Here is a 13,954-nt window from a genome sequence, read left to right on the forward strand (position 1 = left end):
GGGATATCTCCAAGCACTTTCTCAGCATCAGGGCTCCGTCCTGTCATCGTGGGGACTGAGGTGGAGACTGAGATGAGGTGACCTCCTCCACCCTCTCAGACCTTTATCCCGCCCAGACAGGGGCAGTGTGGCAAAGACAAAGGCAGTTCAAATTGCAACTTTGTCCCCTGATGACTAGTAACCAAGCCCTAATGACCTAGAAATAGGTGCTTATAAATAACCCTCCTGCGGTTACTGAAGGAGTATGGAACGCAGGCTGTGACATGCATTGGACACAACAGCTTCACCGAAAGGCCCTCCCAAAATGTCCCTCCCTCTCCTCTCCACACCTAGGACCATGAGGAGCATCCGCAGCTGTTCCCACTGGCACCCGTGCACACAACCTGGCATTCTACCTGCAAGGGGAACACGTGTGTTCTGTCCACTTGACAAGCATCCATGAACCCTCATACAAGAAGCTGTTTGTATGAATAAAGCTGTTCCTTCTTTATTCTTCTTTAATGTGTTTTTATTGATTTTTAGAGAGACAGGAAGGGAGAGGGAGAGAGAGAGATAGAAACAACGATGAGAGAGAAACATCAGTTACCTCCTGCACAGTCCCCTCCAGGGGTTGAGCCTGCAACCTGGGCATGTGCCCTGACCGGGAATCAAACCAGTGACCTCTTGGGGCATGGGTCAACACTCAACCACTGAGCAGGGAAGACTCTCCTTCCTTCTAACTCAAATCAGATTCTTGCTGGGTTTTCTTCCCCACACCACCCCCACTCTTCCCTCACAGCACTTAAGACCGTCATAATTGCATATTCATGTATGTGATTATGTGTTTAACGTGCCAGTCCTGCTGAACTGAGCACCTACCTGACTTCTCTGTGACCACGTTGCTGGCACTTAGAATAGTACCTGGCACCGAATAGGAGCTCAGCACCTATTGGTTAAATGAGTGACTGAACTTGCCACAGCCTCGAGGAGCCCCTGGTCAGGGGGACAGAAAAGCCTCTCTGTGTCGACCATACCCTGTGCCGATGCTGCCTGGGGCGGACAGGAGAGCGTCCGTGTCTGAGGAAGTGGCCCTCGAGGTGACGTTTTATGGGGGCTGCACAAGCCCAGCAGAGTCCACTCACACTGTCGTCTAAGCAGTGCCCCCTGGAGGTGTGCCATGCAAGGGAATCGATCTGAAGGAGGCCCGGGAAGGAACCCAGCAGACAGGGAAGGAAATCAGGCAGCGGGTAGAGGCAAGAGCACGTGCAAAGGCATGGAAGCATCATCAGGAAGTCGTGTTGGCGGAACAGCAAGCACTGGAGAGAGTGAGCGTGGGCAGCAGGGGGACAGCGGGTAGGAGAGAGACCATGTTTATCTAAACCTGAAAGCTAAGCAGGGCGCAGATCATGAAAGGCCTGGCCGGCCTCATTACGGAGCGTGGCCTTTCTCCTGCAGGCAGTGGGGAGCCGCCGAAGGCTTTAAAGCAAGGGGCACATTCAGATGCACTTCCTTTGAACCTTGTTTTCTCCTTCCCCAGAGCCTCTGCACAGGAGGGTCCTGCGAAGCTCCATCTCATCTTCCCTCCCACTTAGAATGTCACACACACACACACACACACACACACACACACACACACACACACTTCCTTCCCGTCTAGTAAGCTCCCACCCCTTCAGATCTCAGGCCGCCAGGGAAGCCTTCCCTGATGGCCCACACTACACCCCCTCCCAATCCCCCTGCCACTCCCTCCCGTAGCACCCAATAGCGCCCCCTTGCAGCGCGTCTCACAGTGACAATTTATACGTGTGTGTGTGTGTGTGTGTGTGTGTGTGTGTGTGTGTGTGTGTGTGTGGTTCTTAGGTGAAGTCCCTCTCACACCAAACTGTGACTTCACTGGGGACAAGAACCACACCTGTCCTTGCTCACCCACTGCCGCCCCCGTGCTTGGCATGTACTAGGCACTCCATGGTGCTGTGCCCTCTGGATGGCTGTTTGACAAAGGCCCTTCTGCCAGTTCCTGCGGAGAACCCGCTGGGAGGGCTGAGCCCACAGGCCGGAGCTTTGCTGTAGATGGTGTAGTGGCGGTGGGGTTGGGGAGGGGAAGGTAGGTGCTGATTGATCCCAGGGATGGTCACGCCCAACACCCCAGCGAGGACATGCCAAAGAAGGCATTTTGGCCCCACATCTGTCTGACTGCAGAACCAAAGTCTAGTGACTGTATTTGCTTATTTTCTGTATTCGTGATGCTCCTGCATTTGGGGCCTTGATCCTGGAGAGAAGGCCCCTCCCAGAGCCACTGTTCCTGGGACTAGCCAGTGACTCCCCTGCAAGTATGCCTTCGCTAGGCAAACCAGCAATCCGGCCCTCCCCCAGCCATCTCTTTTACCTAACTGGCACCCACCAGGCCAACGTTCCCTCTGCCCTAAGTCACCCCAGGGCCAGGTACTGGACAACCAGGCAGCCCCTCCCCCAGCTCAGAGGCTGCCAAAATTCTTCAAACTTTCTCATCCTAAGCTTACTCAGCATACCTGAGCCACCTCACCGGTTCCTTCCCAGGAAATCCCCAATAACAGCTGTGGGCCGTGTTCCCTCCCGACCCCCTGCCCCCTGACCAGCCCTGGTGCTTCACCGCATGGCCCTGCATGGCGTGCGTGCTGCCTGTTTTTAGGGACCTGTGAGTGTAAACTTCTATATCCATGACAGTCATTCCCATGCCTTACTGTACCTGATCAACACAAACCCTGGGTTAACACACAAACCCTTTAATGTACCCAGGTGTCCCAGGGTCCCGACTCCTAGAGGCTGTGACTGTGCACTGAATGTCCTTCCGATCCTCCTGGCTCCCCACTGGCATCTCAGGGGCATCGGGGATGTTTGCCGATAATGAGAAGGAGGCGCTGGGGAGCCCTCTCCTCCCGGGAATCTGCCTGAACCCCGTGTCAGGCCCAGGCACAGAGCTTCCTGCAATGGCCTCGGGACCAACCAGCTTTACAAATTATCAACATCTCCCCATTAGCCGTTGCAATATTAAATTGTGTGACTGGAAATGAATGAATAATCCCACGGGCAAGTGAGGGAGCCCAAGCAGCGGGGATTTAATAACAAGTCCTGCCCTCTCTCCAAGCGGAAGGTCTCCCTAATTAAATATTAAAGATCTAGCTGCACAGCTACAGCAAAAAAAAATAAAAAATTGCTTTTTCAGCAGCGGAGCTCTGGGACACTTCCTCAGAAGACCCAGGTGCCATGGAAGTGTCCCCTTGGGGACCCAAATGCGGGAGCATGGGCCAGCACGCGCCAGCACGGTGGGGTGCCAGGCACAGGTCTCCCATGCCTTGTCACACTTGGTCCTCACAGGACCAGGGCACATGGGTAGGATCGCATCCAAGTGGCACAGTTGGAATTTTCACCCGGTTCGATGTGGTTATAAAGTTCACACACGTGATGTGCCGTTAAGAACACCGGTTGTGTCGTCACGCAGACCTGGATTCGAGTCCCAGGTCCGCCGTGTCAAACTGTGCAGACTTGGGCAGGTCACCTTACCCCTGTAAGTCGCAGGTCCTTTGTCTTTAAGAGGGTAGCGGTGTGGAGCTCACAGGTTACAGGGAGGGTTACGGCAGATAATGCACATGAAACTCTAGATGCAGACGTGGCACCTAGGAAATGCTTCTGAAATGTCAGCTGCTGTTCTGGTCAATGGAAGACACACACACACACACACACACACACACACACACACACACACACCCGCCCCCAGCGTCTCAGAAATGCCTCTTCCAGAATGGAGAGCATCAACCTACCGCCTCTCACCAGCTGTGTCTTTCTTTTTTCCTCTTCTTTCCGGGTTCAGGACAAGTTAGGTGGGGGCTGTTGGCATCTTTTCAGCGGATACTGCATGCCAGTTACACCTCCACTCATTAGCTCATTTAAGTCTCAAAAGATTGTGTGCTCGCTTCGGCAGCACCTATACTAAAATCGGAATGATGCAGAGAAGGCTAGCATGGCCCCTGCACAAGGATGACACGCAAATTCGTGAAGCGTTCCATATTAATAAAATAAAATAAAAAAGAATGTAACAGCCATTCAAAATCCAAACTCTCAGAGATAATCACTGCTAAGATTTCTATGTATGATATTCTAGAGTTAGATCGATAAATAGATAGATAGGTAGATAGATAGATAGATAGATAGATAGATAGATAGATAGATATTTCTTATTTTACCAAACTGCTTTTCTCCTCATCTAGGAATATTTCTGAGGAATAATTTGAAATGTATATAGGGTTACATTTCACATCCCTAACCCTGGTCCCACTGCGTCCTACCTTCCTAGATTCTGCTAATTATCACACTTATTTTACATATTTAATCTCTCCCTTTTAATTATGACTATCAGGGCCTAGTTCTCCCTGCAGGGTCAGGGGCCAACTAAAATAAGAATAAAGGAGGAAGGTCCTGATTCGCTAGAAGAAGTCTTCCTGGGACACTTTCTCCAGCCTCTGGTATTCTTGGCGCCATGCAGGCAGGCCTCCGGCCCTTAAGCTGCGGGCGCAGCCCCTGGCCCCCTTGTGTACAATAGTGCCTCCCGTGACCGCGTCTCTCTGGCGCTGTAACTTGCTTTATTTTCATCCACAGCGCACAGCACCAACTCTGATCCCCGCTCTCCACCACCCAGGGCCTAGGGGAGTCGCTGGCACTTCGTAGCTACTCAGCAATTGTTTGTCGAGTGAGTGAATGGCGTTGTGAGAACAACTCTGAATTGGCAGAGGGACTGACTTGAGTTTAATCCTGCTCTGCCAGGAACCCGGGGTGCGACCTTGGACAAATCAGCCACGTCTGTGATGTTAGAGGACAGGATAAAAGCATCTCTCTGTAATTCGTATGCTCCGTGACGTCTACAGCTTTGTTACCTGGTGAAGGCTGCTTTCGTGCTCAGAAAAGGGAAACAAAATTGGGAATGCTAAATGGGCAGCAGGCAGCTTGAGGCAGGGGAGGCAGGGACCCCTAAAACTATTGGGCGTCTCCCTTTCTGCCACCTAAGACTGGGCCTGCAAATTCTCAGGCACTGAAAACGTGAAAAGCGTGGACAGAGGAAGCTGGTCCCCGACTTGCTGGGACAGAGAACCACAAAGACACGTGAGCGGGTCCCTGAGGGACCCACAGGGTGATCCCTGATGTCAGAAAGCATTTGACTGTCAGTCAGAGGACGAGGTTAGTCTTTGCTCTTCTGTTTGCTGGATTTGTGACCTCAGGGATAGCTCATAAGATCTCTGATTCCATCTCTCCTAATAAAACAGTCTATCCCATTCTTAACGTGTGATGTTAGCAGCACAGAAGCAAACATCTGGCACAGCCCGAATCGGTAAAGGCCCTCTCCAATCACAGGACGCCCTTTTTCCTCCATGTTGCCCAGGATCCAAAACATGAAATTCTGTCACACTGTCAGATAGTCACAGGACACACGAACGTCACCTGGAAAAACGTGGTATGGAGTGGGAGAGAGGGCTGTTAAATAGGGATTGCAGACTCAGGCGGGTCATATAGATTAGTGATGATGGACAACAACTGTCCATGGGTCTTCGTGTGGAGAGGTAATAGGGAGTAGTGGGGACTGCGGTTTACTAGAGAGCACGTGCCTGTCTAAAGCGAGCCACCGCTCCTCAGCTCCATGTGATAATGCCGTGTGATAATGCAGGCCTGCACAGGTATCGCTTCAGATTCTAAAGAGAAGCTAAAAATCCATCTTTGATGTGGAATAAATGTTGACAAAATTCACAGTTAAAAGAAGTGAGACAACAGCTGTTCCCTGAGGGCTGCCAGACGAGGATTTCCGAACTAAGCTGTCCAACGACGGAATTAGCTGCTAATTAGCCAAATACTTTCCAGATATTCTCTTGGCTGCTGTCTCGAGGCTCTTCGTGTATTTCCTAATTAGCTCCTTGTAGCTCTACACACTCTTAGCAAACAATGAGCACTTACTAAGCACCTACTAAGTGCAAAGCAGACACTGGACATCACGTGGCGGGGGGGGGGGGGGGGGGGGCGACATACCAAAAATAAAAACCAAGCAGGAACAAGGCACCGTCTCCCCACCCCCCCACCCCACCCCACTCCGGTAAATGAAAGCTCCAACCCCCAAAGGTAGATGGGGTATCTGCCAGTGATTATTGAAGATGGTAAGTGCTTCTGGAGTTTGGACCGAAAGAGAGCTTTCTGCGTGGCATTCTGTGAGAGCTGCCAGAGGAGATGGCTCTTAAGCCAGGCTTAGAGAGCGGCTGGGGTTGGGGTCAGCTGATCCCACGCTCTGGCAGAGACAGGGGTCCAGACACCAGCAGAAAACCCACGCTGGGCAATTGAGGGGAACTGTGCGAGAAAGGTAACCTGGGCCCCAGAGGAGACCCTTCAATGCCCGCTGGGGAGTCCGGGCCTTTGTCCTGAAGATGCCTCAGCAGGGAGGTGGTGGTTTGTGGAGGGGCAAATTGATGGAGGGGCTCCCCTGGCCTCCTGCTTGCGCCAGAGTGAGGTGTCTGGGCTCGGGCCCCAGGCTTCCTCCGGGTCTGACTCCCACCTCTTGTTTCTTTCCCACCAAACAGAGCAGACAGCCGCAGACAGAGCTTCCCCAGACCGCCCGCGCAGGCTGCTTCCTCGGGGGTGGAGGATGCCTTCATGGAATGATCTGGGCCTTGAAACCATTCCAAGAGGCGGCAGGCCTTTTAAGTAGGCAGTATTTCCTTTTTTTTTTTTTTTTAATGATGGTTTCATTTTCCATTTTTATTGGCCCTTCACTGATTGCTCCCGGGCTCTCTGACTGGCTGTGAGCTGCGCTGACATTTATAGAAATCAATACATTAATAAATCACGAAGTTCATAATGTCTGATTTGCTTCTAAATGAGACAGAACTATTATCACCATAAAGTTGCACATAAAATAGGCCCAATTGTGATGTATTGTGTAGTCTCATCAAAGGCATTGGAGTGAGTAACCTTTCCCCAAAAGAAGGAAGCAATCAGGGCTGAATAACTTCATTAATAATTCAAGGTGTGTCTGCCCAGGCTTCATTTATTCAGCGCACAGTTAAGAGGCTGCCGCGCGAGTCCTGGAGATGACACCTCGCCATCTCCTCCCTGCCTCTGCGACACCCGCTCTCCCACCAACTGGCTGCAGGCCTGGCGCTGGGCTGTTAGGCACCAGTTGGGGGTGATGTCCCACTTCCTTCTCCAGCTAAGAAATGGACCAAAGCGATCCACACGCTGACTGCCTGGATTATGGAGGGCAGAGGACTGGAGCTGTGTAGTAACTCAGGGAGAAGAGGCAGGGCATTTTCTCAAGGACCGTCCGTGGTGACCGTCTGTGGTTACGCCCCCGCGCTCATGCTCCAGGCCGTGTTTCTGGTGTCCCCCACCCACGGTGCTCTGCGCTGTTCCACGGCACCTGCGGACCGAGGTGCTCGGTGCTCTTGCATCCAGAGTCTTGTGTTTGCTCGTGTCCGCTGCAGTTGATAGAGATTGGCAATGCTCACGTAAGCCACTTCATGTCCAACTGAACTGGCAATTGGGTGACTCGGACAGAGTGAATCCCAGAACGAGAAAACCTTCCTGTATTAAAGAGAAGCACGTTTCATTACCTAGGTCCATCAGAAAAGGCATAATCTTGGCCTAGAAACTAGCTAACAGGTGTGAATATTGGATTCTACGGTGGAGAATGACCCTTGAAAATCATAGTCATAGTATGTGTCCTAACATTTTTTGGAGTACCTACTATGTGCCTAGAGCACTTGACATACCTCATTTAGATTGAAGGAGGGCATGATTAGTCTAATAACCATATCTCTCCTAGGGACAGTGAGATGATTAGATCAATTGTGAAATTATTACCATGCTCTCTGCACTCCCCCACATAGGCACTCAATCCAAGGGTACGTTAGTACTGAATTCCGGCCAACGCTCACCTGGCCAATCTCCAGTATCTCCCCGCCTGTGGTTATTATGTACTAGAGGCCCGGTGCACAAATTCGTGCACGGATGGGGTCCCTTGGCCTGGCTGGTGATTGGGGCCATTGGGGCTGGCCGGCGAGGGGGAGGGACTGCGGTCACTTAAACTTTTATATATTCTAGTATAGATGGTGTACAGAAGTTTCTTTTCATACTAACAACAAAGAAAGGGTTTATTTGGTTGGGTGTCAGGGGCTGAACCACCTCTATGATGTTGGTTTAAGGACCCTGAGCACGAAGATTTGGGAGTGTGGAACATGTTCCCACTCTCCTAAGACAGCAGGAGTGTGTGAGGGAGCCGGGTCAGGCTGGGGGTCATGCACTCCCCTCCCCAAATCCGTATCCAGCGACTTCACGCTGATCCTGAACTAGGCCCTGGTGAGACTATTCATATCAGGGGATTAGAAAATGCTGTCAATCAGGCTCTCCTACCCCCACTCTCCCCAGTCCCAAGAGCCAGTGTTCAGGCCCTTCACAGCCCACCAACGCGAGCCCTCCGTAGAGGTACCACCACCTGGCAAGTCATGAAGCTAGCTGGGCTGAAAGACAGGCGTGCACACCTTAGCCTGACCTTGGTCTTGTGAGTTTCCATGGATGAGAAAACTCTAAGCCAGCCAGAGATAAGTCCTAGTCACGTGGCAATTTTACTTTTCTTTTGAGAAATTCCTTCGAGTTCTCTGTGCATCTTCATGTTTCCATCTTAACACTGCAAGTGCCCTTGTCCCTAGACACTACTCCTCCCACCCCCATTTGCGATGAATTGTCATTTTTTGCTTCCCATTCAAAAGGAGCAACAAAATCCCACCCATGTAATCCTCTTATTTCCTGCCGAAATCTTCCAGACCCACATGCCCTCTGTCCCCAACACAGCGACCGCGCCCATTAACTGGCCAGCTGCATGTGCTGGAACTTCAGGGCAGTGTCCAGCTGAGACCAAAGGAGAAACGGCAGTGTCCAGCTGAGACCAAAGTTAGTACTGAATTCCCCAGTGCTGCCTGAATGCTGTGGTGGCAGGATTTGGGCCTCGTGTGACTAATTGCCCCCTGGAGCTGGGGTCCCTGCCAGAGCTGCCTAGTAAATCGTCAGAAGTGTCATCCAGACCAAGAGGCCCATCACCTGAAACGTCGCCTAGAGATTTCTGCCCATGGGAGATGCTACCGTGAACCTGACCTTTCTGTTTTGCAGTCTGGTCAGGGCCTTAGCTGGACTAAAGCATTGTGTTGGAGGTGAGGGGACACACGGGTCCCTCCTGTAGTGGCCTTGTTCCTCCTCCTCCTCCTCCTCCTCCTCCTCCTCCTCCTCCTTCTACTCCTCCTCCTCCTCCTCCTCTTCCTGCAACAATGCGTGGGGCTCCTTCTCTCTGCCGGCCCTGGCGTTTGCATGCCTCACTTCTTCGCCAGGAGTGTCTCTGTGTTCTCAGTCTTAGTGAAAAATGTGTGACTATTACACTCTCGCACAGCCAACTGAATTGTGATTGCTGTCACAATCTGGGTAGTGACTTCGTGGGCTTTTAATAATTTCATTACATTTCCGTCACTACCCTCCCAAGAAGTGGCAAGGTGCATCCAACATCCCTTCCCACACACCCTCACATGGGGAGAACAGTCAAAGGACTGAAATTCACTGTGTATGGAAAATTTTCAAGTTATTTGACCTTGAAAACCTCCCATCTGATGGAAGTAGCAGTACTCACAGATTATTTTTTTTGTAGGACTTTTTTTTTTTTTTAGAGCATTTTGAGGACCGAGGTGTGAATGAATGAGGAATGTATAAATTTAATTTTGCTTAGAAGAGGCAGGAGGGTTTCAAGATAAAGAGAACAAACGCTTGGAGCAAAAATGAGTTGATTTTTATTGAACCAAGAAGACTAAAAACAAAGTCTGGAACACTGAGAAAATCTTTATCAAGGCTCAGCTCAGCACTCCTGGGACCTGTTGTTAGTTTATAACATTCAGAGCTGAGGAGCCGTGTGTGCTGTGTGGGCCGTAGGAGCCACCGCCTCCAGGTTACCCTTCCGGACCAGAATTCCTTTCCGTCTCTGCTCCACATAGGCACCAACAAGGATCTTCGCCCCCAATTATATTACGGTATCAGAAAGATGGCGCTAAACACTTCCAGAACAAACCAATCAACCATCTTTTTAAAAAATATATACTTTATTAATTTTTTTTACAGAGAGGAAGGGAGAGGGATAGAGAGTTAGAAACATCGATGAGAGAGTAACATCAATCAGCCGCCTCCTGCACACCCCCCTACTGGGGATGTGCCCGCAACCAAGGTACATGCCCTTGACCGGAATCGAACCTGGGACCCGACGCTTTATTCACTGAGCCAAACCAGTTAGGGCCAATCAACCATCGTTAAGGGGAGAGCAAAGGTGACATTTTCAGATGCCAGCTTGCCATCACTGATGTCGTCTCCAGGTAAGCAACATGGCTTAGGCAACACTGAAAAGGAACCACTGGAGACATTAGAAACGTGGTGTCACCAGGAAGCACAGCATTCAGTTGCATGCACTCGCTCACCTACGTTATTTGTAGCTCAAGTATCACATGATCTTTTGAACTCCCTTCCAGGTAGAGTTTCCGTAGCATCCCACCGTTTCGATAGGCCCTATTTTCATGATCATCTAGTTCAAAACACATTCTAATTTCCATGAGCGTTCTTTTTGGATACATGGGTAACTTAGGAATTCGAACCATGCTGCTTGATTTCCAAACATGCTGAGATTTCCTCGTTTTCCTGTTGTTCTTTCTTTTTTAAATATATTTTTATCGATTTTAGAGAGAGGAGAAGGGAGAGGGAGAGAGAGAAGCATCGATGTGAGAGGAAAACATTGATTGGTGGCCTCCTGCACACACCCCAACGGGGGATTCAAATACACACCCTGGGATGTGGGGTGTCTGGGAATCGCACCTCAACCTTTTGGTGCAGGGGAGGATGCTCAGCCAACTGAGCCACGCCAGCCAGGGCTCTTCTTGCTCTTGATTTCTTGCTTAATTCCGCTCTGGACAGAAAGCATCCTGAGCAATGCTTTGCACTTTGTCGAGGTTGGCTTTCTGACCGGGGAAGGGTCAGTTGCGGTAAATGTTCTATGTGCTCTTGAAAAGGACGCGTGGCATCCTGTGATTGAGCCCTATGTGTGTCAATGAGGCCGAGTTTGTTAACTGCGTTGCTCATATCTCCTGTCCCTTCCTGATTTTGTTTATTTGTTTTATCAGTTGTTGGAGAGGTGCTTTTAAATCTCCACTTATGGTTGTGAATTTGCTATTTCTCATTTTAGTTTTGTCGGCCCTTATGTGTATTTTGAAGCTGCGTTATTAGTGCACATTAATTTAGCATCGTTACATCTTACGGAAGCTCTCTCTTCCTCTCTAGCAGAGCGTCTTGCCTGAAAGCCTCTGATGTCTGGTTGTTACAGTAGCCACGCAGGCTTTTTCGGATTTGGGTTCGCATCCTGTATCCTCTCCCATCCTTTCACTTTGACCTTTCCTGTGCCCTTATGCTTGCCAGTAGCACCTAGTTAGGGTTTGGCTTTTCCTGGGAGATTGCTCTCTTGTATTGAAGGTTTTCCATTTGCCTTGGCGAGCCTGCGGAAAAAAACCTGTTTGGCTCTGCAACCTTATGGCTTTGGCCTAGTTTCTCTTGACCCGTCCGTTAAGAATTAGCAAATGTCTAGGGAAGAAGCAGCCTGGGCGGTCAGGCCCGTTGCTCTGTGGCCCCTCCAGGCTTGGCCCCTCGGTTCCTGAATGTCCCAATAGCACTGTCCAATTTTTATTTTCCCAGACTGCTGCAGGTCGTGCCCACATCCTTACGTCTGAGCTGGTAATCCCCGGTCTATGTGCGTACCAGTCTGTGAGAACTCCGTATGAACAGACGGGATGTCCTTCCTCTCTCCCTGGCATGCCAGAGAAGGCCAACCCAAATGAAAATGCTACTGACGCATTTTTAGGGCAGTGAATCTGTTCTGCAGGGTACAGGGCATTATACTTTTGTCAAGACCCACAGCGTGAACGCTAATGTAAACGATGGACTTCGGGTAAAAATAATCTACTAATCTTGTTTCGTCAGTTGTAGCAAATATGTCTGACCAAAGCAAGATGTTAATAATAGGGGACACTGTGAGGCTGGGTGTGTGGGAACATTTTCTGTAAACCTAAAACTGCTCTCAAAAGAAAGTCCATTAGGAAACAATAAATAAATGCAAGTGCTACTTATTCCGAGTGAGAAAAGAGGGCAACTAAATCCAGCAAAATAAGTCTCTCCTAGGAAATTCAGGTCGGCAGACAAGAGCAGAAACACTTACCCCCGGATGCCCACCTACAGCACCACTTTGTGAGGCAGCAGGAAACGAAGCCCCTCCTGTGGGGGTGGTAGGGGGAGTGATTGATACACACTTAGGGTGGTGACTGGGCTGCCTTCCACACTCTTGTTCGGGGTACCGGAAGGACAAGAGGAAGTTCAAGTAATTGCCTACAGAGGAAAACCAGGCTGACTCCCAAATAGACTCCCCGTGGGGGAGCAGCAAATAGAGCCCTTGTGTCCCACGCTCTGGGACCTGGGCCCCCCCCCCCCCCACTTCACGCTGCCATGAGGATTTTCTAGGGCTGATGTTTCGTCTTGTTTTATACTCGGCATCACGGGGAACCCACCTCCACTCTGCTCACACGTCCTAATGTGCTCATTGGGTTTTTAAAGGGCCCTTTCCCTTTTCTGCATCTTTGTTACTTTATCAGCCTGAGAAGGGACGAGATCTGTAGATTGTAAGCTCCATGAGAGCAGGGGACAGAGTTATTTCATTCACTGATAATATAGGGTGGGGCAACTGTAAACCTACTTTTGCCCCACCCTGTGTGTATAGTAGATACTTCATTGATGGTTGTTAAAGAATCGGCTTCAAATCACCAAGTAGCGGAGAGGGGCATTGGGGCCTCCATGGTGGAGGGCATCTCTGAGCCACTCTTCAAGCAAATGCGCAGGTATTTCCGAGGCCCATCCACATCCGTGCATCCTCTGCCCATGCCATCCCATCTCTCTTCTGGCTGCATGGCTGCATGGCTGCGGGCATGCTCAGTGAGCCCCCTGCTGGGAGCCGTGGGCACTGCAAGCTGACCCATCGCTCTTGCCTGTTCTCACGGTGGGGAAAGGGTCAGGGAGAGGTCAGCCCAGCTCCGCTGCATCACCTCTTCGCCCAGGTCGAGCTGGACGGTGACCTGGACTCCCTCAGAGCGGACTCTCCCTGGAAAATAAGAGTGTGTTTTGCTTTTGTGATGAATGGATTTGGTAAAATGTTTTCTTACTTTTTCCTAGACATCGCCTGGTGGTATTACCAGTATCAGAGAGGTAAAAAAAGTTTAAACTAACTTGACTCCTTGGTCACATTACTTTCAAAGGAAGAGCTATGTAACCGAGTATTCAGATTTGGTCCTAAGTCTTCTCGCTCACCAACTCCCTGTGCCCCGTGCTCACAAACCCCACCTGCACGGACACCGTTGGAAACGTCCTTTTAGAGACAAGTTATGAGGGAAGCTCTGCTCCCGAAGCATCGGATATGTCTTCCTCTCCTGGGCAATAAAATATATATAAGAGCTCAGCGCCAATTTGTGGCTCCAGTGTAGTAACTGCGTAGAACAAATGACCTGGATTTCTGTGTTCTCTTTGTCCCTGTGGTCTTGACCTCCTAATCAAATCCACATTTTCTGAGGCTGTTTCCCTTATTACTTTACCTCTCCTTATTGTATTATATGTATTTCATATAATTGCTTCAATCCCTTTGTGAAACAAAGCGGAATGTGGTAAGCAAATAGTGAGGGAGAGAGGAGGTTAGGTAGGCGGAGTGGGGTGAGGTAGGAGGCAGGTGTGAGGGTGTGTACCACAGATCAGGAGCCAAAAGCTGAAATGCCTCCGGGGGCCAGGAAGGCGGCGTAGCTGACATAAGTGAGCCAGAAGGGACGGAGGGAGCCCTGGAGGGCCAGCCACTGATCAG

General features: G+C 50.4%; 1 protein-coding gene across 3 annotated transcripts in view; it reads left to right on the forward strand.

Annotated features, from left to right (window-relative positions):
- The window catches only part of KCNIP1 (potassium voltage-gated channel interacting protein 1), a 170,273-nt gene that overhangs the window by 141,747 nt on the left and 14,572 nt on the right, over positions 1 to 13,954 (forward strand). Inside the window, exon 2 of one of the 3 annotated variants that reach the window (XM_079772619.1) lies at positions 13,279 to 13,311. The exons of 1 other annotated variant lie outside the window; for it this stretch is intronic. In XM_079772619.1, coding sequence (XP_079628745.1) covers positions 13,279 to 13,311 — 33 coding nt within the window. Of the gene's footprint in view, positions 1 to 9,276; positions 13,312 to 13,954 lie in introns of those variants that run through there. One more of the 3 variants, XM_079772618.1, reaches the window with a different exon arrangement.

Source organism: Cnephaeus nilssonii, assembly GCF_951640355.1.
Source record: "Cnephaeus nilssonii genome assembly, chromosome: 5".
NCBI classification, from domain to species: domain Eukaryota; kingdom Metazoa; phylum Chordata; class Mammalia; order Chiroptera; family Vespertilionidae; genus Cnephaeus; species Cnephaeus nilssonii.